Raw genomic sequence first — 25,436 nt, forward strand, 5'->3', positions numbered from 1 at the left:
AACTCTGGGCAAAAGACTCTGCACATCCACCCAATCTATTCCTCATGATTGTGTACCCCTCAACCTCCCACCCTGCCCAACCTCTCTCTCTCTCTCTCTCTCTCTCTCTCTCTCTCTGTTGCTCAGGCCCTCGAGTCCTGGCAACATCCTCTTAAAAGAGGAGCTGTGGTTTTTTTGTTGTTGTTGTCAGAGAAGGTGTACAACGACCAAAGTTGGGGAGAACCAAACGCAGGAGCCTGGAGACAATTGAAGGCGTGCAATTTCAGATATTTAACTCTCCCATTTCCCCCCTCACAGAATAAAGCCAAAAGCCAAAATCATTTGCTATTGTTATTTATTTCATTTGCCCTCCAAGAAAGGTCAGTCAGTTCAACAGAGTCCGTACACTAGAGCAACCACCGCATACCACCAGGGCTTGTAGCAGACATTACACCTGTGCATAAACAAAACTCACTCAATGCGTCTTTAAAAACACGGTTTTAAAAGTTCTCTTGCGACACCGCGATAATCTCCCGACCAATGGAGCATTATCCCAAATCATTCCATATTTTCAGGTGAATGGACTTTCAGACCATGTGTGAACTCTTTTTTCCCCCCCTTCCAATGTAGTCTATTAATTGTGCGTTCATTATGCAATTTACCTATTTACGTTTAAGCTTAATGGGGGTTTCGTTCATTGAATTTTTTTGTTACCTTGAAAAACATCGGCATCTCACCCGAATAAAAATTGCCTATGGTGATTTTCATTTTCTTTTTCTTTTTAAAAACGATACAGAATTTGGGAAGGGAGTAATGGTGTGCTCAATGTACAAGACCTCATGTGCCGCCGAGAGAAGAAAACCCCTTCACTTGGGTATTTGCATTCGACACAGCGAATCCAAACAAGTTTTAAAAACAGCTTCATCGCGCCCAGACATAAACAAAAACTCGGATACTTAAGCAACAAAAAAAAAAGACATTAATAAACACACTTAACTGGGAGCGCTGCGAATTTCACACTTCAACATAAACAATGAAACAAGACAACTTAAAAATAAAAAAATAAAGTTCACGGGGCGAGTTTCTTCGCGTTGCAAGCAAGCAGTGGCGATTTCCTTTTCTTCTTGACTGCCTCAAACTTCAGATGCAAGGAAGCACTGGAGAGACGTGCATGTATGTGATGGAGATCATGTCCTAGGGGCAGGTGCATGTATGTGATGGGGATCATGTCCTAGGGGCAGGTGCATGTATGTGGTGGGGATCATGTCCTGGGGCAGGTGCATGTATGTGATGGGGATCATGTCCTAGCGGCAGGTGCATGTTGTGGAGATGATGTCCTAGCGGCAGGTGTATGTATGTGGTGGGGGATCATGTCCTAGGGGCAGGTGTATGTATGTGATGGAGATGATGTCCTAGCGGCAGGTGCATGTTGTGGAGATGATGTCCTAGCGGCAGGTGTATGTGGTGGAGATCCAGGTGTATGTGGTGGAGATCCAGGTGTATGTGGTGGAGATCCAGGTGTATGTGGTGGAGATCCAGGTGTATGTGGTGGAGGTGATGTCCTAGCGGCAGGTGCACGTGGTGGCGATCATGTCCTTGTACTCCTTGTACACGATGGAGCCGTCGCCCTCTAGGACGAGCACGCTGAGCGGGTTGTACTTAGACGGGACACAGGATGGCCGAGGCACGGCCGAGTCCACCTTCTCGTAGAGGATGTTCTGGACCAGGGTGTGGACCGGAGAGCCGTAGCGGTGGCCCAGCGCCCGGGGGCAGCTGCCCTTGCAGTAGCGAGGGTTGTAATTGTGTGGGGCAATGATCCAGCGGTCCCAGCGCAGTTGGCTGAAGGACAGTCTGAAGTCGTGCAGTTGGCAATCCTGGTCGTGGTACTGGAGACGGGGGTGGCGGAGAGGAGCCAGCGAGTTGTCCACCTCTTGCCCGACACCCTTGGGACCTCTGCGGCGGCGGGCCGACCTCCCTGACCCGCCGTGGACCCTCTTCCCCGGGCCAGGTTGTCCGGACAGGTGGACCGGCAGCCAGGTGTGGCTTGGGCGGACGCGGGTGTCGTTGAGGAAGAGCAGCAGGGAGGGGGGCGACAGGTTGGGCTTCAGGGGCGCCCCCGTGCCAGCCCTGGTGCACAGGTAGGTGAAGACCATGTGGAGGTTGTCCAGGTGTGGTACCAGCAGCGGCTGGAGGAAGGAGGCCAAGTCCACCTCCACCCAGACGGGCCTCTTCCTGCGCTCCAACTGGACGCGGAAGGTGTGCGAGCGGAGAGAGCCGGGGCACGTCTGGTCCGAGGGGGTCTCGGGGTCTCGCACCGTCACGTTGCAGGAACACAAGATGGGGAAGGATGCAGACTGTGTGTCCGAGTACAGGAGTACCGAGCGTAGCAGCTGCTCCCTCGATGTGACCAGACCCAGCCCGTACACCACGTCTTGCTTTAATGCTTCTGGAAGAGATGCAGACAGGAGTCAAGTCAATACTTCTCAGAGAGTTGGATACAGGAATCAGATCAATACTTATAGAAACATAGGTGCAGGAGTAGGCCATTCGGCCCATTGAGCCTGCACCGCCATTCAATGTGATCATGGCTGATCATCCAACTCAGTATCCCGTACCTGCCTTCTCTCCATACCCCCTGATCCCTTTAGCCACAAGGGCCACATCTAACTCCCTCTTAAATTATAGCCAATGAACTGGCCTCAACTACCTTCTGTGGCAGAGAATTCCACAGATTCACAACTCTCTGACCGAAAAAGTTTGTCCTCATCTCAGTTCTAAATGGCCTACCCCTTATTCTTAAACTGTGGTGACCCCTGGTTCTGGACTCCCCCCAACATTTGGGAACATGTTTCCTGCCTCTAGCGTGTCCAACCCCTTAATAATCTTACACGTTTCGATAAGATCTCCTCTCATCCTTCTAAATTCCAGAGTCTGGAGGAATGTCTGGACCATTACGCATTCCTTCTCTCCAGAGATGCTGCCAGTCCCGCCGAGTTACCCCCACCATTCTTTGCGTTTGCCTTCCAAGTAAAGAATGATTGGGCGAAAGATTGAAAGGGTAAAATCCAAGTGGCGTCTCACTCACCTTGTGTGGAGTGGGACAGAGCCCGTGGCGCGAGTAACCGCACAGTGTTATATGGGTGTTCTGTGGGTCGCTTCGGTGTCCCATCTTGCGTCGCCGACACCGTGTAGAGCTTCTTCATATACTTCAAATACCCAATGTCCGGTTTGGTGGGGCCCTGGTAGTCCCAACCCTTCTTGTCGGTCAGGGAACTCAGTAGAGGGAGCAAAACGTCATTCTCAGAGCTCTGAGTTACCTCTTGATCAGAAAAGCTGATTGGAGTGGCGAGAGAGATGGAGTTGGCTAGTGACATTAGCCAGATGTAACGGCGGAGCTGTGCCCAATAACACATTCTGACACCGAAGAAGACGACGAACCAACGCGCCTCACTCGCGAAGATGCCTATTCAGCTCACTAGTCCTAAAGCCAAATGCCCACATCAAGCCTTTTAAAGAGAACCTCGACCAGCTAGGTCCAACGATCTCATTAAGCCAATTAATAACGATAATTTAATAATCAGTAAGACCGTGAGAATGTAATTCAGGGCGTGAGCAATCTGGTGGGAAAGCACCCGGGTTAAAATGAATATAATTTGGAAGTCAGGATTCTTTGCAGTACCATGGGTATTCACGTAGGATTGGTGTTTGGAAGTGGCATCTTGTGACACAATTGCAATTAGTAAACTACCTGACCCTGGACCCAATTTCACGCAGTAGGCTGTAACTAGACTGACGTGAAAGGATAACGGAATCAGGGGGTATGGGGAGAAGGCAGGAATGGGGTACTGATTGTGGATGATCAGCCATGATCACATTGAATGACGGTGCTGGCTCGAAGGGACGAATGGCCTACTCCTGCACCTATTATCGAAAGTGGACCCGTTGGGCCCAAACCTCTCCCCCCCCCCCCCCCCCAACCCACATATGGGGTTAGTGTTGACACCCACTTTATGGCAAGTATAGACACGGTGGGCCGAAGGGCTAGCTTCTGTGCTTTAATGCCTGACGTGAAAGGATTTTTATTTTGTTTTTGAAGCTTATTTGATTAATTTATGTCACTCCATTAATCTTGTGTATACTGTATGTTTAAAATCTAATTTAGATGATTTATTTGTTTCCTGTGTGTAATAATTCTTTAAGGCAGCTTTAAGACTGTGGGAATGTCCTACATGGGTGGGAAAACGGGATAACGTGTTGACTGAGTCTTTTCCTCGCTGTTTCCAATACTCCCAGTTAAGTTTCTCTTCTTTCACCAGCTGCCCATATTAGCTTTAAATAGTCACACCTGACGCTGATGTCTGGTTTAACACGCAGGGGAGATTACCTCACGAACACAATCAAAGGAGGCCATCTCCTGCTGACTTGACCAGCTCTCAAGTCAAGTCAAATTTATTTGTCACATACACATACTGTGCAGTGAAATGAAAGTGGCAATCCCCCACAACCATCAATATGAGCAAGATTATTAAGGGGTTGGACACGTTAGAGGCAGGAAACATGTTCCCAATGTTGGGGGAGTCCAGAACAAGGGGCCACAGTTTAAGAATAAGGGGTAGGCCATTTAGAACGGAGATGAGGAAAAACCTTTTCAGTCAGAGAGTTGTGAATCTGTGGAATTCTCTGCCTCAGAAGGCAGTGGAGGCCAATTCTCTGAATGCATTCAAGAGAGAGCTAGATAGAGCTCTTAAGGATAGCGGAGTCAGAGGGTATGGGGAGAAGGCAGGAACGGGGTACTGATTGAGAATGATCAGCCATGATCACATTGAATGGCGGTGCTGGCTCGAAGGGCCGAATGGCCTCCTCCTGCACCTATTGTCTATTGTGCCTTCATTACACACCCCGCTGACCATTATGCTCTCGTTGCATGTCTGCACAATATTCCTGGTACAGTCTGACTAGCATTATTTAATGATTTCAGTGAAGTGTCTTTCATCTTATGTTCAAATCCCTGTCACTATCGCAATGTTTAAGACTCATTTAGACAGCTACGATAATAGGATAGATTTGGAGGGAGATGGACTGAACATAGGCAGGTGGGACTGGTGTGGATGGGGCATGTTGGTTGGTGTGGGCAAGTTGGGCTGAAGGGCCTGTTTCCATGCTGTATGATACACACAAAATAATGTGTGCCTCCTCTGACAGCTCGTTCCATATGCCCACCACGTTTTGTGTGAAAAAGCTACCCCTCGGATTCCTATTAAATCCCCCCACCCCCCATGCAAATTGGAGGAACAACATCTCATATTTTGTTTGGGCAGCTGACCCCCCAGTGGTATGAATATTGACTTCCCTAATTTGAAGTAACCCCTGCATTTCCTCTCTTTGTTTGAAACTCGTTTTCACCTAGCCCACAGTTAACAATGACCTGTTTCCTTTATCATTGTTACTTTTTTTGCATATCTTTCATTCATTTGTTCTATATCTCTCTCCATCTCCATCTATATCTCTCATTTCCCTTTCCCCCTGACAGTCTGAAGAAGGGTCTTTACCTGAAACGTCACCCATAACTCCTGCATTTTGTGTCGGAAACAATTTCAGATGCTGGTTTAAATCGAAGGTAGGCACAAAATGCTGGAGTAACTCAGCGGGTCAGGCAGCATCTGGGGAGAGAAGGAATGGGTGACGCTTTGGGTCGAGACCCTTCTTCAGACTGATCCATCAGTCTGAAGAAGGGTCTCGACCCAAAACATCACCCATTCCTTCTCTCCCAAGATACTGCCTGTCCCGCTGAGTTCCTCCAGCATTTTGTGTCTACCAGCATTTTGTGTCTAGCTTCGGTTTAAAACCAGCATATCCAGTTCCTTCCTAAGCGCATTCAATACTTTTGACAATCCTTCTTTAGAATATTCTTTAAATTTTTCAGATTTAATTTTTTGAGGAACCAAATTCAAGCAGAAAAAGGGCAAATGGGATATCTGATTATTCCACTTAAGGCTTACTATAGTTCCTTGCAAGAAAACTCTATTAGCTTTGTCACAGGGAGCAGAGTTACCAGGGCAATACAGAAGTGTGCTTTAATTCCTAAACGCACTCTGGTAATTATTCCTTACCAATGGTTAAAAAATCAAAATCCAGCAGATTTGAGTGTCTGCACTTCCATGGAATTTTCCCCCCTCCTCCCATTTCTCTTCTCTCTGATTTTCTAAAAATCCAACCCTATTTACATGATGAAGGACAATTAAATTCTTCAGAAATAATTGAAATTGCTCCATTATTGAGTTACAGTTGAAACAAGTGGAGGTGTCCATTACCCTCGGCATTTGGGTTTCCGTGACTGTGTTGATGGAACACAGTATCCTTTCAATTTAATGAGACAGGTGCAGCAGGTTGCATTCTGATCAGCACCATCGACTCCATTCAAACACCACCCTGCAGTCACCTCCTTGTTTAGAGAGGCCCCAACAGGCTTTTATTGTGCAATCAAATATTCAACACACTAAACCTTAAAGCTCTACTTAGAGGAAAAAAAATACTCAGACTCTTGGCATTTAAAAATTAAAAAAACTAAACCCAAATAATGAAACCAGTTGTGTATATCTGTTCCTGTTGGAATTGCTTTAGCAATTAGTACCAGGTACTGAGGTTGAGGAGGCTGGGATCTCTGTTCCTTGGAGCGCAGGAAGATGAGGGGGTGATCTTATAGAGGTGTATAAAATCATGAGAGGAATAGACCGGGTAGATACACAGAGTCTCTAGCCCAGAGTAGGGGAATCAAGGACCAGCGAACATAGGTTTATGGTGAGGGGAGGAAGATTTAATAGGAATCTGAGGGGTAACATTTTCACACAGAGGGTGGTAGAGGAGGCAGTTGAGGCAGGAACTATCCCAACATTTAAGAAGCATTTGGACAGGTACATGGACAGGACAGGTTTGAGGGATATGGGCCAAATGCAGGCAGGTGGGACGAGTGTAGATGGGACGAGTGTAGATGGGACCTGTTGGTCAGCATGGGAAGTTGGGCCGAAGGGCCTGTTTCCATGCTGTATGACTCAATGGGATACTGTGCTTACATATACTAGTTCTATTTCAATGTTATTCCACATTCTCACCCACGTGGCAAGGGCAGCAGCATAATCAAGGACTAATCTCACCCTGGTCACCCCATCTTTTCTCCTCGCCCCTCGGGAAAGAGGTACAGAAGTTTTTAAAAAACGCACACCTCCAGATTCAGGGACGGTTTCTTCCCAGCTGTTATCAGGCGACTGAACAATCCTATCACCAACTAGAGAGTGGCCCTGAGCTACTAGCTACCTCATTGGAGACCTTCAAATTATCTTTAATCGGACTTTACTGGACATTATCTTGCACTAAACGTTATTCCCTTTATTATATATCTGTATATTGTGGACGGCTCGATTGTAATCATGTATTGTCTTACTGCTGACTGGTTAGCACGCAAAAAAAAGCTTTTCACTGTACCTCAGTACACGTGACAATAAACTCAACTTGAATATTGATTTCTCTAACTTTGTACGAGTTTCAAAGTCGTCTTGTTGAGTCTCTTTGTTTGAAACTCGTTTTCACCTAGCCCACAGTTAACAATGACCTGTTTCCTTTATCATTGTTACTTTTTTTGCATATCTTTCATTCATTTGTTCTACATCTCTCTACATCGCCGTCTATATCTCTCATTTCCCTTTCCCCTGGCTCTCAGTCTGAAGAAGGGGCTCGACCGGACACGTCACCCGTTACTCCTCTCCAGAGATGCTGCCTGTCCCGTTGAGTTACTCCAGCATTTGGTGTCTAGATTTTTTTTAGATTTAGATTTAGAGATACAGCGCGGAAACAGGCCCTTCGGCCCACCGAGTCTGCGCCGCCCAGCGATCCCCGCACATTAACACTATCCTACACACACTAAGGACAACATTTACATTTACCCAGCCAATTAATCTACAAACCTGTACGTCTTTGGAGTGTGGGAGGAAACCAAAGATCTCGGAGAAAACCCACGCAGGTCACGGGGAGAACGTACAAACTCCGTACAGACGGCGCCCGTAGTCAGGATCGAACCTGAGTCTCCGGCGCTGCATTCGCTGTAAGGCAGCAACTCTACCGCTGTGCCACCGTGCTGTCTATCTTTGTCCTACCACCAACCAGAGAGCGGTCCTGAACTACTATCTTTCTCATTGGAGACCCTCTGACGATCTTTAATCGGACTTTATCTTGCACAAAACATTATTCCCTCTATTGTGTATCTGTACACTGAGGACAGCATTGAATGGCGGTGCTGGCTCAAAGGGCTGAATGGCCTCCTCCTGCATCTATTGTCTATTGTCTATTGGTCATAATCATAATCATGTACAGTCTTTCCACTGACTGGTCAGCACGCAATAAAAAGCTTTTCACTGTGCCTCGGTACACGTGACCATATCACCCCCGTCCTTTACAAACTCCACTGGCTCCCCATCCCCCAGAGAATCCAGTACAAAATCCTCCTCATAACCTACAAAGCCCTCCATAACCTGGCCCCATCCTACCTGACTGACCTCCTCCACAGGCACACTCCCACCTGCACCCTCCGCTCTGCTGCTGCCAATCTCCTATCCCACCACATCCGAACCAAACTCAGTTCCTGGGGGGACAGGGCTTTCTCCATCGCTGCTCCCACCCTATGGAACTCACTACCTCAAACCGTTAGAGACTCCTCCACACTCACCACATTCAAAACATCGCTGAAGTCTCACCTGTTCAGTACTGCCTTCAACCACTGAAGGTCACCTCACCTTCTGTCTCCTTTCTCTGTTCGTTTATTTATTTACTTATTTATCTATTTATTCATTTCCCTATGTTCTCTAAATCTCTGTAAAGCGTCTTTGAGTATATGAAAAGCGCTATATAAATAAAATGCATTATTATTATTATTAATAAACTAAACTAAACCTTTACAAAGAGAATGTGCAGGAAGGAACTGCAGGTGCTGGTTTAAAATCGAAGATAGACACAAAATGCTGGAGTAACTCGGCGGTCCAGGCAGCATCTCTGGAGAGAAGGAATGGGGGAGGTTTCTGGAGAGAAGGATTGGGAAACGTCGCCCATTCCCTCTCTCCAGAGATGCTGCCTGTCCCTCTGAGTTACCCCAGCATTTTATAGACAATAGACAATAGGTGCAGGAGGAGGCCATTCGGCCCTTCGAGCCAGCACCACCATTCAATGTGATCATGGCTGATCATTCTCAATCAGTACCCCGTTCCTGCCTTCTCCCCATACCCCCTGACTCCGCTATCCTTAAGAGCTCTATCCAGCTCTCTCTTGAATGCATTCAGAGAATTGGCCTCCACTGCCTTCTGAGGCAGAGAATTCCACAGATTTACAACTCTCTGACTGAAAAAGTTTTTCCTCATCTCAGTTCTAAATGGCCTACCCCTTATTCTTAAACTGTGTGGCCCCCGGATCTGGACTCCCCCAACATTGGGAACATGTTTTTTGTGTTTATCTTTGTAAAAGAGGAGCCGGGCAGACGTCACAGGTATCGAGTTACCTGTGCACCAGGTACGACTGTCGCGGTGATACTGATGCACCTTGATGTTACCTGTGTGAACTTCTCGGACCGTCTTCTCCCCAGAAGGTGTGTGTGTGTGTTTCATTGATGTTAGGAGACGAGTGTTGCTTGTGAACGGCGTTGAACTGTGCCAACTTTCTGCAGACATGCCTTGTATCCAGATCTCTCTCGCCAGCCGATGAATCATTAACCTGAACCTGAACCTGCCCCAGCCATCGCCGTCCCATTGGGGAACAACCAGGCGCTCGCTGGTGGTTGCCAGAGTCCAGCGGACGGTCACGGGCAAGCTGTGAGTAGATACCTGGTGATACCTGTACACACCTGTACACACCTGTACACGTCCACCTGCCGCCGGTGGTCTGTCCGCGCTTCTGTGGTACACACTCTCTCTCTCTCTCTCTCTCTCTCTCTCTCTCGTTCACACAGCCGCTGGATTTTCCGCACTCCGTTGCGGGATAATCTGTTCCCTTCTGTCCGCGGGTGAGCCCAAGACGCGATCTATCCAATTGACACAAGAAGGTGTTTCGACACGAAACGTCGCCCGTTCTTCCTTCACTCCGGAGATGCTGCCTGTCCCGCTGAGTTACTCCTGCAATTTTTGTCTCTCGACACCAGAGATGGACACAGAGTGCTGGAGTAACTCAGCGGGACAGGCAGCATCTGTGGAGAACATGGACATGAACATGGACATGAACATGGACTGATGAACATGGACTGATGAACATGGACTGATGAACATGGACATGAACATGAACATGAACATGGACTGATGAACATGGACATGAACATGAACATGAACATGGACTGATGAACATGGACATGAACATGGACTGATGAACATGGACATGAACATGAACATGGACTTCAGTCTGAAGAAGGGTCTCGACTCGAAACGTCACCCATTCCTTCTCTCCCGAGATGCTGCCTGACCCGCTGAGTTACTCCAGCATTTTGTGAATAGATACCTTCGATTTGTACCAGCATCTGCAGTTATCTTCTTATAGAACATGGACTAGTGGCTCCACTCTTCAGTCGGGGCAGGAGGTACAGAAGTGTGAAAACGCACACCTCCAGATTCAGGGACAGTTTCTTCCCGGCTGTTATCAGGCAACTGAACCATCCTACCCCAACCAGAGAGCGGCCCTGACCTACCATCTACCTGGTTGCAAACCCTCAGGCGATCTTCAAGTCAAGTCACGTTTATTTGTCACATACACATACACCATGTGCAGTGAAATGAAAGTCTTTGATCGGACGTCACTGGACTTTATCTTATCACGTTAAACGTTACTAAACGTAAGAATAAGGGGTGGGCCATTTGGACTAGGCTTGTATACACTGGAATTTAGAAGGATGAGAGGGGATCTTATCGAAACGTATAAGATTATTAAGGGGTTGGACACGTTAGAGGCAGGAAACATGTTCCCAATGTTGGGGGAGTCCAGAACCAGGGGCCACAGTTTAAGAATAAGGGGTAGGCCATTCAGAACTGAGATGAGGAAAAAATAAATAAATTCCAGTCAGAGAGTTGTGAATCTGTGGATTTCTCTGCCTCAGAAGGCAGTGGAGGCCAATTCTCTGAATGCATTCACGAGAGAGCTAGATAGGGCTCTTAAGGATAGCGTAGTCAGGGGGTATGGGGAGAAGGCAGGAATGGGGTACTTTAAAAAAAATTTTTAAAAATAGGTGCAGGAGGAGGCCATTCAGCCCTTCGAGCCAGCACCGACATTCAATGCGATCATGGCTGATCACTCTCAATCAGTACCCCGTTCCTGCCTTCTCCCCATACCCCCTCACTCCGCTATCCTTAAGAGCTCTATCCAGCTCTCTCTTGAAAGCATCCAACGAACTGGCCTCCACTGCCTTCTGAGGCAGAGAATTCCACACCTTCACCACTCTCTGACTGAAAAAGTTCTTCCTCATCCCCGTTCTAAATGGCCTATCCCTTATTCTTAAACTGTGGCCCCTTGTTCTGGACTCCCCCAACATTGGGAACATGTTTCCTGCCTCTAATGTGTCCAATCCCCTAATTATCTTATATGTTTCAATAAGATCCCCCCTCATCCTTCTAAATTCCAGTGGATACAAGCCTAATTGATCCAGCCTTTCAACATACGACAGTCCCGCCATTCTGGGAATTAACCTAATGAACCTACGCTGCACGCCCTCAATAGCAAGAATATCCTTCCTCAAATTTGGAGACCAAAACTGCACACAGTACTCCAGGTGCGGTCTCACCAGGGCCCGGTACAACTGTAGAAGGACCTCTTTGCTCCTATACTCAACTCCTCTTGTTACGAAGGCCAACATTCCATTGGCTTTCTTCACTGCCTGCTGTACCTGCATGCTTCCTTTCAGTGACTGATGCACTAGGACACCCAGATCTCGTTGAACATCCCCTCTTCCTAACTTGACACCATTCAGATAATAATCTGCCTTTCTATTCTTACTTCCAAAGTGAATAACCTCACACTTATCTACATTAAACTGATTGAGAATGATCAGCCATGATCACATTGAATGGCGGTGCTGGCTCGAAGGGTTGAATGGCCTCCTCCTGCACCTATTGTCTCTATTGTCTATCATGTCATTCCCTTTGTCATGTATCTCTACACTGTGGACGGCTCGATTGTGATCATGTATTGTCTTTCCGCTGTCTGTATAGCACGCAACAAAAGCTTTTCACTGTACCTCGGTACACGTGACAATCTGACCCCAGTAGTATGAGTATTGATTTCCCTAACTTCAAGTAACCTTTGCACCCCCCCCCCCCTTCTCTCTCCGTCCCTCCCCCATGCTAGTCGTACTAGTTTCACTGTCGTACTGTTGAGTTTCACCGTTGGTATAACTCGTTATCACCCAGCCCACGGACAACAATGGACCATTGTGGGCTCCACCTTTCCTTGATCATCATTATCTTTTGCATATCTTCATTTGTTCCACATCTGTCCATATCACCGTCTATATCTCTCGTTTCCCACTCCCCTGACTCTCAGTCTGAAGAAGGGTCTCGAGCTGAAACGTCACCCATTCCCTCTCTCCAGAGATGCTGCCTGACCTGCTGAGTTACTCCAACTTTCTGTGTCTATCTTAAACTAAACCAAACATGGATATGTGATAGACACAAACTTTTTCAGTCAGAGAGTTGTAAATCTGTGGAACTCTCTGCCTCAGAAGGCAGTGGAGGCCAATTCTCTGAATGCATTCAAGAGAGGGCTAGATAGAGCTCTTGAGGATAGCGGAGTCAGGGGGTATGGGGAGAAGGCAGGAACGGGGTACTGATTGAGAATGATCAGCCATGATCACATTGAATGGCGGTGCTGGCTCGAAGGGCCGAATGGCCTCCTCCTGCACCTATTGTCTATAAGATGGAACCGGAATCTCTGTTGCTGCAAGGCAGCAGCTCGACCGCTGTGCCACCGTGCCACTCCTGGTGTGTAGTGAGTGGATGCGAACGGTTCTTTTCCTGATTACCTGAGAGGAGGCTGGAAGCCGGCCTTGCCAACTGTTGGCACTTTGTACCGTGTGACATGAATGGGCCATTTCTTGTCTGGAGTCTTGCGATTAGATCAGTATCTTACCTCTGTTTACACGCCTTGCTTGGTTCCATAAAACATAATATCCGTGCCTCGTAAAACTTTCTGTCGACCAAGCTGGTCGATCATTTCTGTGGAGAAACCTGCAGGTTCCCTCTGCTTTGTGAAACAGTGAAGGGCCTGGATAGAGTTTGGACGTGGAGAGGATGATTCCAATAGTGGGAGAGTCTAGGGCCAGAGGGCACAGCCTCAGAATAAAAGGACGTACCTTTCAAAAGGAAATTAGGAGGAATTTCTTTAGTTAGAGGGTGGTGAATGTGTGGATTTCATTGCCACAAAAGACTGTAGAGGCCACGTCAATGGGTATTTTTAAGGTGGAGATTGACAGATTCTTGATTAGTACGGGTGTCAGGGGTTAATGGGGAGAAGGCATGAGAATGGGGTTGAGAGGGAAAGATAGATCAGCCATGATTGAATGGCGGAGTAGACTCGATCGGCCGAATGGCCCAATTCTGCTTCTATGACTTATGAACATATGCTTTGGGTGCAGGAGTATTTTATCTGACATTATGTCTGAAGAAGGGTCTCGACCCAAAACGTCCCCCATTCCCTCTCTCCTAGATGCTGCCTGACCTGCTGAGTTACTCCAGCATTTTTGTGATGCCGTGTAACTAGTGTGAACGGGCGATCGATGGTTGGCATGGTTTCATTGGGTGGGCAGAAGGGCCTACTTCCCTGCTGGTATCTCTAAACTAAGCTAAAGGTCTCCAACCTGAAATGTTAACACTGTTTCTCTTCCCACAGATTTGATCGGAACCGAGCACTTTGTTTATATGTTTAGACTTGGACAGGTTGTGTGAGTGGGCGGATGCATGGCAGATGCAGTTTAATCTGGATAAGTGTGAGGTTATCCACTTTGGTGTTAAGAATAGGAAGGCAGAGTATTATCTGAATGGTGTCAAGTTAGGAACAGGGGACGTACAACGAGATCTGGGTGTCCTAGTGCATCAGTCACTGAAAGGAAGCATGCAGGTACAGCAGGCAGTGAAGAAAGCCAATGGAATGTTGGCCTTCATAACAAGAGGAGTTGAGTATAGGAGCAAAGAGGTCCTTCTGCAGTTGTACAGGGCCCTAGTGAGACCACACCTGGAGTACTGTGTGCAGTTTCGGTCTCCAAATTTGAGGAAGGATATTCTTGCTATTGAGGGCGTGCAGCTTAGGTTTACTAGGTTAATTCCCGGAATGGCGGGACTATCATATGTTGAAAGACTGGAGCGACTAGGCTTGTATACACTGGAATTTAGAAGGATGAGAGGAGATCTTATTGAAACGTATAAGATTATTAAGGGGTTGGACAGGTTAGAGGCAGGAAACATGTTCCCAATGTTGGGGGAGTCCAGAACAAGGGGCCACGGTTTAAGAATAAGGGGTAGGCCATTTAGAACTGAGATGAGGAAAAACTTTTTCAGTCAGAGAGTTGTGAATCTGTGGAATTCACTGCCTCAGAAGGCAGTGGAGGCCAATTGTCTGAATGCATTCAAGAGAGAGCTAGATAGAGCTCTTAAGGATAGCGGAGTCAGGGGGTATGGGGAGAAGGCAGGAACGGGGTACTGATTGAGAATGATCAGCCATGATCACATTGAATGGCGGTGCTGGCTCGAAGGGCCGAATGGCCTCTTTCTGCACCTATTGTCTATTGTCTATTGACTTCCAGCATCTGCATTTTCCTTATTATTCTGGCGATGGTTTCTCCTGAGATAGACACAAAATGCTGGAGTAACGCATGCCTGCCGAGTTACTCCAGCATTTGGTGTCTACCCTCGGTGTAAACCGGCATCTGCAGTTCCTTCCTACACACTAGTTGCACCTTCCCAGGGGAAATGGTTTCTCATGAGCTCATGGGATCCTTTAATCAACTTAAAACTGATCCCTGAGACCATAGCTTCTAATCTTTAAGTATTTGCGGGAATATAAATCTAGTCTGTGTAACTTGAATTTATAATTTAACCCTTTGGTTCCAATATCACTTTGGGCCAGTTCTGCATCAATAGACAATAGGTGCAGGAGTAGGCCATTCGGCCCTTCTAGCCAGCACCGCCATTCAATGTGATCATGGCTGATCATTCTCAATCAGTACCCCGTTCCTGCCTTCTCCCCATACCCCCTGACTCCGTTATCCTTAAGAGCTCTATCTAGCTCTCTCTTGAATGCATTCAGAGAATTGGCCTCCTGAGGCAGAGAATTCCACAGATTCGCAACTCTCTGACTGAAAAAGTTTTTCCTCATCTCAGTTCTAAATGGCCTACCCCTTATTCTTAAACTGTGGCCCCTGGTTCTGGACTCCCCCAACATTGGGAACGTGTTTCCTGCCTCTAACGTGTCTAACGTATCAGTTCAAAGGCGAGTCTGTTCATTTGCGGTCCGACTTTAAAAAAAGATTATTTTTAAAATAAAATAATCTGTACATATTTGTGTTCCAGGTTTGTTGATGAGTTTGGTTTGTGTCACCTTTACCGACCGAGGTACAGCGAAAAGATTTTTAGTTGCCTGCTATCCAATTAGTGGAAAGACTACACGTGATTACAGTCGAGCCGATATACTGATAGACAAAAGCAAGTGTATCAAACACTCTTTCACCACCCTTTCTGTCCCAACTATTACCAGGCAACTGAACCGTCCTCTCACCAACTAGAAAATGGTCCTGTCCTCCCATCTATCTCATTGGAGACCTTTGAACTATCTTTAATCTAACTTCACTGAACTTTGTCTTGCACTAAATGATATACCCTTTACCCTGTATCTATGCACAAAGGCTGGCTTGATTGTAATCGTGTGCTGCATAGTCTTTTTGCTGACTGGATAGAAACATAGAAAATAGGTGCAGGAGTAGGCCATTCGGCCCTTCGAGCCTGCACCGCCATTCAATATGATCATGGCTGATCATCCAGCTCAGTAACCTGTACCTGCCTTCTCTCCATACCCCCTGATCCCTTTAGCCATAAGGGCCACATCTAACTCCCTCTTAAATATAGCCAATGAACTGGCCTCAACTACCTTCTGCGGCAGAGAATTCCACAGACTCACCACTCTCTGTGTGAAGAAATGTTTTCTCATCTCGGTCAAAAAAGACTTCCCCCTTATCCTTAAGCTGTGACCCCTGGTTCTGGACTTCCCCAACATCGGGAACAATCTTCCCGCATCTAGCCTGTCCAACCCCTTAAGAATTTTATATGTTTCAATAAGATCCCCGCAACAAAAAACCTTTCACAGTACGGTGGTACATGTGACAATTATAAACAAAACTAAACTGTCTATTTGTGTCATCGTCTTTGGGGAACAGCGTACCATGGTTTCTCCATTCCACCGTGCTCTCCAGGGTCTTAACATTTACGGTGCAAGTCCTACCCCGGTTTAAGTTTCCTCACTTCCATCAGAATTGGTCAATTGCATTGCAAACTGTAAAGGCTGGGTAGTTGTAATTGTTTCATTCAATATTAAGTCCCAACATAAACTCCAGGAGTTAGTTATTCCACCTTCCCTGTGCCCCATCTGGATTTGCACTCATTTCTTCCCCTCCCCCCCCCCCCCCCTCTATCTCCTTCTCCCTATATTCCCCCCTCTGGCTTCATAATTCAAACCTCTTCTATTCTTATAGTGTACGTTGTCTCCTCATCTCCGGCCTTTGTCCAACCATCTCCCTGCCTCTAAAACATATCTTCCGCTGTGTCCACCTATGGCCGGCACGGTGACACAGCGGTAGAGTTGCTGCCTCACAGCGCCAGAGACCCGGGTTCGATCCTGAGTAGGGGTGTTGCCTGTACGGAGTTTGAACATTCTTCCCCCTGACATGCGTGGGTTTTCTCTGGGATCTCCAGTTTCCTCCCATACTCTAAAGACACGTAGGTCAATTGGCTTGGTATAAATGTAAATTGCCCCTAGTGTGTGCAGGATAGTGTTGATGTGCGGGGATCGCTGGTCGGTGTGGACTCGATGGGCCGAAGGACCTGTTTCTGCACTGTATCTCTAAAGTAAACTTGCCAGGCTTTGCCCCGACTCCAAACTATCTTCCAGCTTTCTTCCCACCCCCTGCCTCCATCACAATCAGTCCGAAGAAGGGTCCCAACCTGAAACATCACCTATGCATTTTCTCCAGAGATCCCGCCTGACCTGCTGAGTTACTCCAGCACTTTGTACCTTCTTTGTAAACGGGCATCTGCCGTTCCAGGAAATTATTGATGTGGAACCCCTCTGATTCTATACTTGATGGATCTTTCGCATGGAAATCTCAAGTGAGGCTGATGTGTCCACTTACTGTAACTTATCAAATGTTAATAATTAAAATTTTGCATTAGATCATTTTAAGAGTTGGCAATCTTCTCAAACCCTGTGGTTCAACTCCACCCCAATGACGAATTGTTAGTCAGCAAAATATCAACGCAGAGTGGGTGGATTGGAGCAGAAATTATATCTCAATCACTGTAGCAAACACACGCTTAATACTTGGTAAACAGCACTGGTATTGTGGTTAGACACAAAATGCTGGAGTAACTCAACGGGTCAAGCAGCATCTCTGGAGAGAAGGACCACATTCCTTCTCTCCAAAGATGCTGCCTGTCCCGCTGAGTTACTCCAGCATTTTGTGTCTACCTTTGATTTTAACCAGCATCTGCAGTTTTTTTTCCTACTGGTATTGTGGTGTTCCCTGATGTAAACCTTTATCAGAGGATTTTGTTTCCTTGAATATTTGCATGATATTTCCGTGTACTTGTCCATAATCCAGACAAACACCGGCTAGATTAGGTCATACAGGATAGACACAAAATGCAGGAGTAACCAGCATCTCTGGAGAGAAGGAATAGGTGATGTTTCGGGTCGAGACCCTTCATACAGGAGATAATTTGGCATTCATAGCGAGGGGATTTGAGTATAGGAGCAGGGAGGTTCTGCTGCAGTTGTACAGGGCATTGGTGAGACCACACCTGGAGTATTGCATACAGTTTTGGTCTCCTAATCTGAGGAAATACATTCTTGCCATAGAGGGAGTACAGAGAAGGTTCACCAGATTGATTCCTGGGATGGCAGGACTTTCATATGAAGAAAGATTGGATAGACTCGGCTAGAAAATTGGTTGGCGGACAGGAAGCAAAGAGTAGGAATAAACGGGTCCTTTTCGGAATGGCAGACAGTGACTAGTGGGGTACCGCAAGGCTCAGTGCTGGGACCCCAGTTATTTACAGTGTATATTAATGATTTGGACGAGGGAATTGAATGCAACATCTCTAAGTTTGCGGATGACACGAAGCTGGGTGGCAGCGTTAGCTGCGAGGAGGATGCTAGGAGGCTGCAGAGTGACTTGGATAGATTAGGCGAGTGGGCAAATGCATGGCAGATGCAATATAATGTGGATAAATGTGAGGTTATCCACTTTGGCGGCAAGAACAGGAAGGCAGAGTATTACCTGAATGGTGGCCGATTGGGAGAAGGGGAGATGCAACGTGACCTGGGTGTCATGGTGCACCAGTCATTGAAAGCAAGCATGCAGGTGCAGCAGGCAGTGAAGAAAGCAAATGGTATGTTGGCATTCATAGCAAGAGGATTTGAGTTTAGGAGCAGGAAGGTTCTGCTGCAGTTGTACAGGGCCTTGGTGAGACCGCACCTGGAGTATTGTGTGCAGTTTTGGTCTCCTAACCTGAGGAAAGACGTTCTTGCCTTAGAGGGAGTACAGAGAAGGTTCACCAGATTGATCCCTGGGATGGCGGGACTTACATATGAGGAAAGACTAGATAGACTGGGCTTGTACTCGCTGGAATTTAGAAGACTGAGGGGGGATCTTATAGAAACATATAAAATTCTTAGGGTGTTGGAGAGGCTAGATGCGGGAAGATTGTTCCCGATGTTGGGGGAGTTCAGAACCAGGGGTCACAGCTTAAGAATAAGGGGGAAGTCTTTTAGGACCGAGATGAGAAAACATTTCTTCACACAGAGAGTGGTGAGTCTGTGGAATTCTCTGCCACAGAAGGTAGTTGAGGCCAGTTCATTGGCTATATTTAAGAGGGAGTTAGATGTGGCCCTTTTTGCTAAAGGGATCAGGGGGTATGGAGAGAAGGCAGGTACAGGCTACTGAGCTGAATGATCAGCCATGATCATATTGAATGGCGGTGCAGGCTCGAAGGGCCGAATGGCCTACTCCTGCACCTATTTTCTATGTTTCTATGTTTCACAAATGTCTTTGTTATTTGTTCACTTTTTGGGGTGTTTTCTATTGTTGGAAAGGCTGACATTTTTTGCCTGTGTGTGGACTGATTGATTGGTTCATTTCAGTTTGTTGTCATGTGTACCGAGGTACAGTGAAAAGCTTTTGCTGCGTGCTAACCAGTCAACGGAAAGACAATACACGATTACAATCGATCCATTTACAGAGCATAGATACATGATAAAGGAATAATGTTTCGAGCAAGGTAAAGCCAGCAAAGTCTGATCAAGGATAGTCCAAGGGTAATCAAAGAGGTAGATAGTAGTTCAGCACTAGATAGTAGTTCTCTACTAGGGACACTAGGGACAATTTCCAATCTTACCGAGGCCAATTAACCAACAGACCTGCACGTGTTTGGAATGTGGGAGGAAACCGGAGCACCCGGTGAAAACCCACACGGTCACAGGGAGAACGTACAAACTCCATACAGTCAGCAGCCATAGTCAGGATCGAACGTGGGTTTCTGGCAATGTAAAGCAGCAACTCTATAACTTAGCCACTGTGCCATCTTCTTCTGCTGCCTTTCCAAAGCCCCCACATCCATCCTGAAATGGGGTGACCAGAACTGCACACAATACTCTATAAATTCATTTTAGGTTATTTGATTCAATCATCTTGATTCCTTCCAGAAGAAGGGTCTCGAACTGAAACGTCACCCATTCCTTCTCTCCAGAGATGCTGCCTGTCCCGCTGAGTTACCCCAGCATTTTGTGTCTACCTTGATTCCTTCTCTCCAGAGATGCTGCCTGTCCCAATGCTGCCTGAGTTGCTCCAGCATTTTGAGCCTCTCTTTGGTATAAACCAGCATCTGCAGTTCCTTCCGACACCTTGATTTGTTTGCTGGTGTTGGCTATTGATTTAGGTCGATGCCCAAAAATATAACGAAGCTGCAGCTCCAGGCAAAGAGCCAACAATGACCATCAAGGAACCAATCGAAGGTATTTATTCACAAAGTGCTGGAGTAACTCAGCAGGTCAGGCAGCATCTCGGGAGAGAAGGAATGGGTGACGTTTCAGGTCGAGACCCTTCTTCAGACTGAAAATCAAGGACCCAATGACTTACACCAATGGCTCTATCTCCTTTTTTGGAATTAGACAATAGACAATAGGTGCAGGAGGAGGCCATTCAGCCCTTCGAGCCAGCACCGCCATTCAATGCGATCATGGCTGATCACTCTCAATCAGTACCCCGTTCCCGCCTTCTCCCCATACCCCCTCACTCCCTCGGCACGGTAGCGCAGCGGTAGAGTTGCTGCTTTACAGCGAATGCAGCGCCGGAGACTCAGGTTCGATCCTGACTACGGGTGCTGCACTGTAAGGAGTTTGTACGTTCTCCCCGTGACCTGCGTGGGTTTTCTCCGAGATCTTCGATTTCCTCCCACACTCCAAAGACGTACAGGTATGTAGGTTAATTGGCTGGGTAAATGTAAAAAAATTGTCCCTAGTGGGTGTAGGATAGTGTTAATGTGCGGGGATCGCTGGGCGGCACGGACTTGGAGGGCCGAAAAGGCCTGTTTCCGGCTGTATATATATGATATGATATGAAAGCATCCAACGAACTGGCCTCCACTGCCTTCTGAGGCAGAGAATTCCACACCTTCACCACTCTCTGACTGAAAAAGTTCTTCCTCATCTCCGTTCTAAATGGCCTACCCCTTATTCTTAAACTGTGGCCCCTTGTTCTGGACTCCCCCAACATTGGGAACATGTTTCCTGCCTCTAATGTGTCCAATCCCCTAATTATCTTATATGTTTCAATAAGATCCCCCCTCATCCTTCTAAATTCCAGTGTATACAAGCCCAATCGCTCCAGCCTTTCAACATACGACAGTCCCGCCATTCCGGGAATTAACCTAGTGAACCTACGCTGCACGCCCTCCATAGCAAGAATATCCTTCCTCAAATTTGGAGGCCAAAACTGCACACAGTACTCCAGGTGCGGTCTCACCAGGGCCCGGTACAACTGTAGAAGGACCTCTTTGCTCCTATACTCAACTCCTCTTGTTATGAAGGCCAACATTCCATTGGCTTTCTTCACTGCCTGCTGTACCTGCATGCTTCCTTTCATTGACTGATGCACTAGGACACCCAGATCTCGTTGAACTCCCCCTCCTCCTAACTGGACACCATTCAGATAATAATCTGCCTTTCTATTCTTACTTCCAAATTGTGGGCACATTGACGATCAATTCTGCCTGCCTCCATTGAGGAAAGTGAGGGGTAGTTTCAGCAGGAGCACAATAGGAACGGGCAAAAGCCACACCGCCACATTGGTAGAGCTTTTGCTTTTACTGAACGCCAAGCGGCAGCAGATTGATCCAAGCCATTTTCAATTCTGCGTGCGTCCCTTTACACATGGAGCTCTTGCCAAGTCTACGCCATTCTTTGATTTATTTCCTGATTGCAACAAAAAGGATCACAATGACAACGTGGCGTGCACGGCTGGAATGTGCGACCTGTCGCTGCCGCTGCCGCCATGTGTTCGCGAGTTGCCAAGTCATTTATTGCACACCAGAGACAACATTCCATCCCACTACTTAGTCGCCAGCAGCTTTAGACAAACAATGGCATCATTTTTCTGAGATTGGCTTCTAACAGAATGCGTTCAGACCCTTGCCACGTTTGGTGCTAAGTTCATCCAGTGTTAAAAAGCATTTTGGAGTGTTAAAATACCAAGCTAATTAGGATAACATAGGGCAGGTCCCTCAATTAACTCTTGCTAGCCTTGCATCGCAGAGGGTAACTTGTCCTGACAAGTCCCGGGCCGGGCGGCACGGTGGCGCAGCGGTAGAGTTGCTGCCTTACAGCGAATGCAGTGCCGGAGTCCCAGGTTCGATCCTGACTACGGCCGCCGTCTGTACGGAGTTTGTACGTTCTCCCCGTGACCTGCGTGGGTTTTCTCCGAGATCTTCGGTTTCCTCCCACACTCCAAAGACGTGCAGGTTTGTAGGTTAATTGACTGGGTAAATGTAAAAATTGTCCCTAGTGTGTGTAGGATAGTGTTAATGTGCGAGGATCGCTGGGCGGCGCGGACCCGGTGGGCCGAAGGGCCTGTTTCCGCGCTGTATCTCTAAATCTAAAACAATTTTAAACTGTACATTTGTGCATTGGAATTTTGTTTTCTTGTAACTCTCGCCCATCTTGGGATGTTCGGCCCATCTTCCTTGCACCTGCAACCTCTGAGGATGTAATACAATATGATAGAACTTTATTTATCGCAGGAGGGAAATTGGGGGGGAATCAGTCTACCCCACGACAGAAGGGAGAGGAGTTGTACAGTTCTGAGTTTATATATCTGAGTTTATTTCCACCTGGACTGGAACACTGGAATTTAGAAGGATGAGAGGAGATCTTATCGAAACGTATAAGATTATTAAGGGGTTGGACACGTTAGAGGCAGGAAACATGTTCCCAATGCTGGGGGAGTCCAGATCCGGGGGCCACACAGTTTAAGAATAAGGGGTAGGCCATTTAGAACTGAGATGAGGAAAAACTTTTTCAGTCAGAGAGTTGTGAATCTGTGGAATTCTCTGCCTCAGAAGGCAGTGGAGGCCAATTCTCTGAATGCATTCAAGAGAGAGCTAGATAGAGCTCTTAATGATAGTGGGGTCAGGGGGTATGGGGAGAAGGCAGGAACGGGGTACTGATTGAGAATGATCAGCCATGTTCACATTGAATGGCGGTGCTGGCTCGAAGGGCCGAATGGCCTCCTCCTGCACCTATTGTCTATTGAGAGATAGATCAGCCACAGTTGAACGGCGGCGTGGGCCGAATGGCCTGATTCCGCTCCTGTCCCTGGTGAAAGGTGTTGCTGGTGGGATGGTGTGTATAATGTGACGAGCTGCTGCTCGTTGGCTGAGATCCATCCTCACCTCGGCTGCAGCTCAACAGTAGCAGGACTGTCGTGCTCTGCGGCTGGGCAACAATGTGGCTCTCTATTTCTTTTCGATTTGTTTGTTAAATAAGCCGTGTCAGCAATTTAATGTGCTATCCCAGCCCTCTGTGGGCACTGGAGGTCTTAAGTCACTGAAGTTTTCTCTAAACCATTCCTACCGGCTCTGTTCACCAACATCAGTCCTGTAGCTGTGGGTTCTGGTGAGTCTTTTTTTTGTTGTTGTTGTTGTTGTTGTCTTTCCACGATGTTAAATGTTGATTTGCCGATACATCCATGACTGGAAGTTGGTACAATGTGCAACGAATGTACTTTGCTGATTGGAAGTCTGTTCGGTCTATCTGCGATGCGGTGTCTTCGAATCACAAGCAGTCGGTATGTAATTCTCCAGCATCTCGGACTGAGCTTTAATGTGCGAACGTGCACGTCATTTACACAGATCAGCGTAAATAATATTCCCTGCAGAAACCCGTAAGTAACTCCGTGAATTTAGAGCGTTGAGCGTGTGCGTACGGACGGGACGTCTCTCGAAGCTGCTTCCCTGTGAAATGTGACCTTTCGTTCAGAAATTTTCTTTCTTCAAATGTGGAACCAAACCGATTCTGAAAGTCCCGACCAGGACCCACTTTGCTGCGGCTAATTTATTTTTGAAAGGTCGGTGTTGTCATGGTAAAAGCTCAAAAGGAATTTTGGCCTCGTTTTGTACTTCACGAAGGGCTCAACAACGTGACTAGTGACAATACAATACAATACAATATATCTTTATTGTCATTGTACCCAGGGGTACAATGAGATTGGGAATGCGCCTCCCATACGATGCAATAATTTAGGTAATTTAGACAGCAGCAACCCAACGAAACGAAACAGTTGTAACAGTTTTGGACAGGGTAAAGTGCAAGTTGATCTATGCGTTGTGGCCATCCGGCTCAGCAGGACCGGTTCATAGCAGCTATGGCCCTGGGGATGAAGCTGTTCCTGAGTCTGGAGGTGCGGGCGTAGAAGGCCTTGTATCGTCTGCCCGATGGAAGGAGTTCGAACAGACTGTTGCAAGGGTGTGAAGAGTCTTCGTGGATGCTGGTGGCTTTTCTGAGGCATCGTGTGTTGTAGATGCCCTCCAAGTCTGGTAGCTGTGTTCCGATGGCCCTCTGAGCTCTATGGACTACCCGCTGAAGAGCTTTCCTTTCTGCCTCCGTGCAGCTGAGGTACCACACAGGGATGCCATGCGTTAGGATGCTCTCTATGGTGCAGCGGTAGAAGGTTGTCAGCAGCTGTTGGGGTAGACCAGACTTTTTCAGTGTTCTTAAGTAGAACAGTCTTTGTTGTGCCTTCTTGACCAGCGCAGCAGTGTTATTGGACCATGTTAAGTCCTCCGAACTTTGATGCTGCTGATTCGAACCCTTCAAATATTCTCATTTAAAACTTTAAAATGAATGTCAAAAATTCAGAAGGTAGAAATGTTCATTCCTCCTCCTGCCTTAGCCTGTCCCTTATTTTTGAGCTCTGTTTTTGTGGGTCATGGAGTCACACAGCGTGGAAACAGGCCCTTCGGCCCAGCTTTCCCATGCCGACCAGCATGCCCCATCTACACTAGTCCCACCGATCTGTTTTTAGCCCACATCCCTGCCCAAATGTCAAATGTCTCTTAAATCCTATGATAGTCCCTGCCTCAACTACCTCCTCCGGCTGCTCATTCCGTACACCCACCACCCCTTGTGTAAAAAGAAAAGTTACCCCTCGGGTTCCTATTAAATCTTTCCCCCTTCACCTTAAATTTATGTCCTCTGGTTCTTGATTCCTCATCTCTGGGTAAAAGATTCTAGGTCCTGAGGTGACTGAGGCCAATATTGGAAACAAAAAAATATAGAAAATAGGTGCAGGAGTAGGCCATTCGGCCCTTCGAGCCAGCACTGTCATTCAATATGATCACGGCTGACCATCTACAATCAGTACCCCGTTCCTGCCTTTTCCCCATATCATAGAAACATAGAAAATAGGTGCAGGAGTAGGCCATTCGGCCCTTCGAGCCTGCACCGCCGTGGCTGATCATCCAACTCAGTATCCCGTACCTGCCTTCTCTCCATACCCCCTGATCCCTTTAGCCACAAGGGCCACATCTAACTCCCTCTTAAATATTGCCAATGAACTGGCCTCAACTACCTTCTGTGGCAGAGAATTCCACAGATTCACCACTCTCTGTGTGAAAAAGAACTTTCTCATC

At 47.2% G+C, this 25,436-nt stretch overlaps 1 protein-coding gene across 1 annotated transcript; it reads right to left on the reverse strand.

Annotated features, from left to right (window-relative positions):
- Nucleotides 1–353: 353 nt before the first annotated feature.
- On the reverse strand, nucleotides 354–23,754 carry gdf9 (growth differentiation factor 9). The gene is made up of 3 exons (XM_078411040.1): nucleotides 23,380–23,754; nucleotides 3,065–3,460; nucleotides 354–2,425 (listed from the first exon to the last, which is right to left on the reverse strand). Exons 2-3 carry the CDS (start codon nucleotides 3,390–3,392, stop codon nucleotides 1,542–1,544), a joined length of 1,212 nt encoding a protein of 403 aa, XP_078267166.1. The 5' UTR covers nucleotides 3,393–3,460; nucleotides 23,380–23,754; the 3' UTR covers nucleotides 354–1,541.
- Between the last annotated feature and the right edge of the window lie 1,682 nt (nucleotides 23,755–25,436).

The sequence above is a fragment of the Rhinoraja longicauda genome, chromosome 14, assembly GCF_053455715.1.
Source record: "Rhinoraja longicauda isolate Sanriku21f chromosome 14, sRhiLon1.1, whole genome shotgun sequence".
Taxonomy (NCBI): Eukaryota; Metazoa; Chordata; class Chondrichthyes; order Rajiformes; family Arhynchobatidae; genus Rhinoraja; species Rhinoraja longicauda.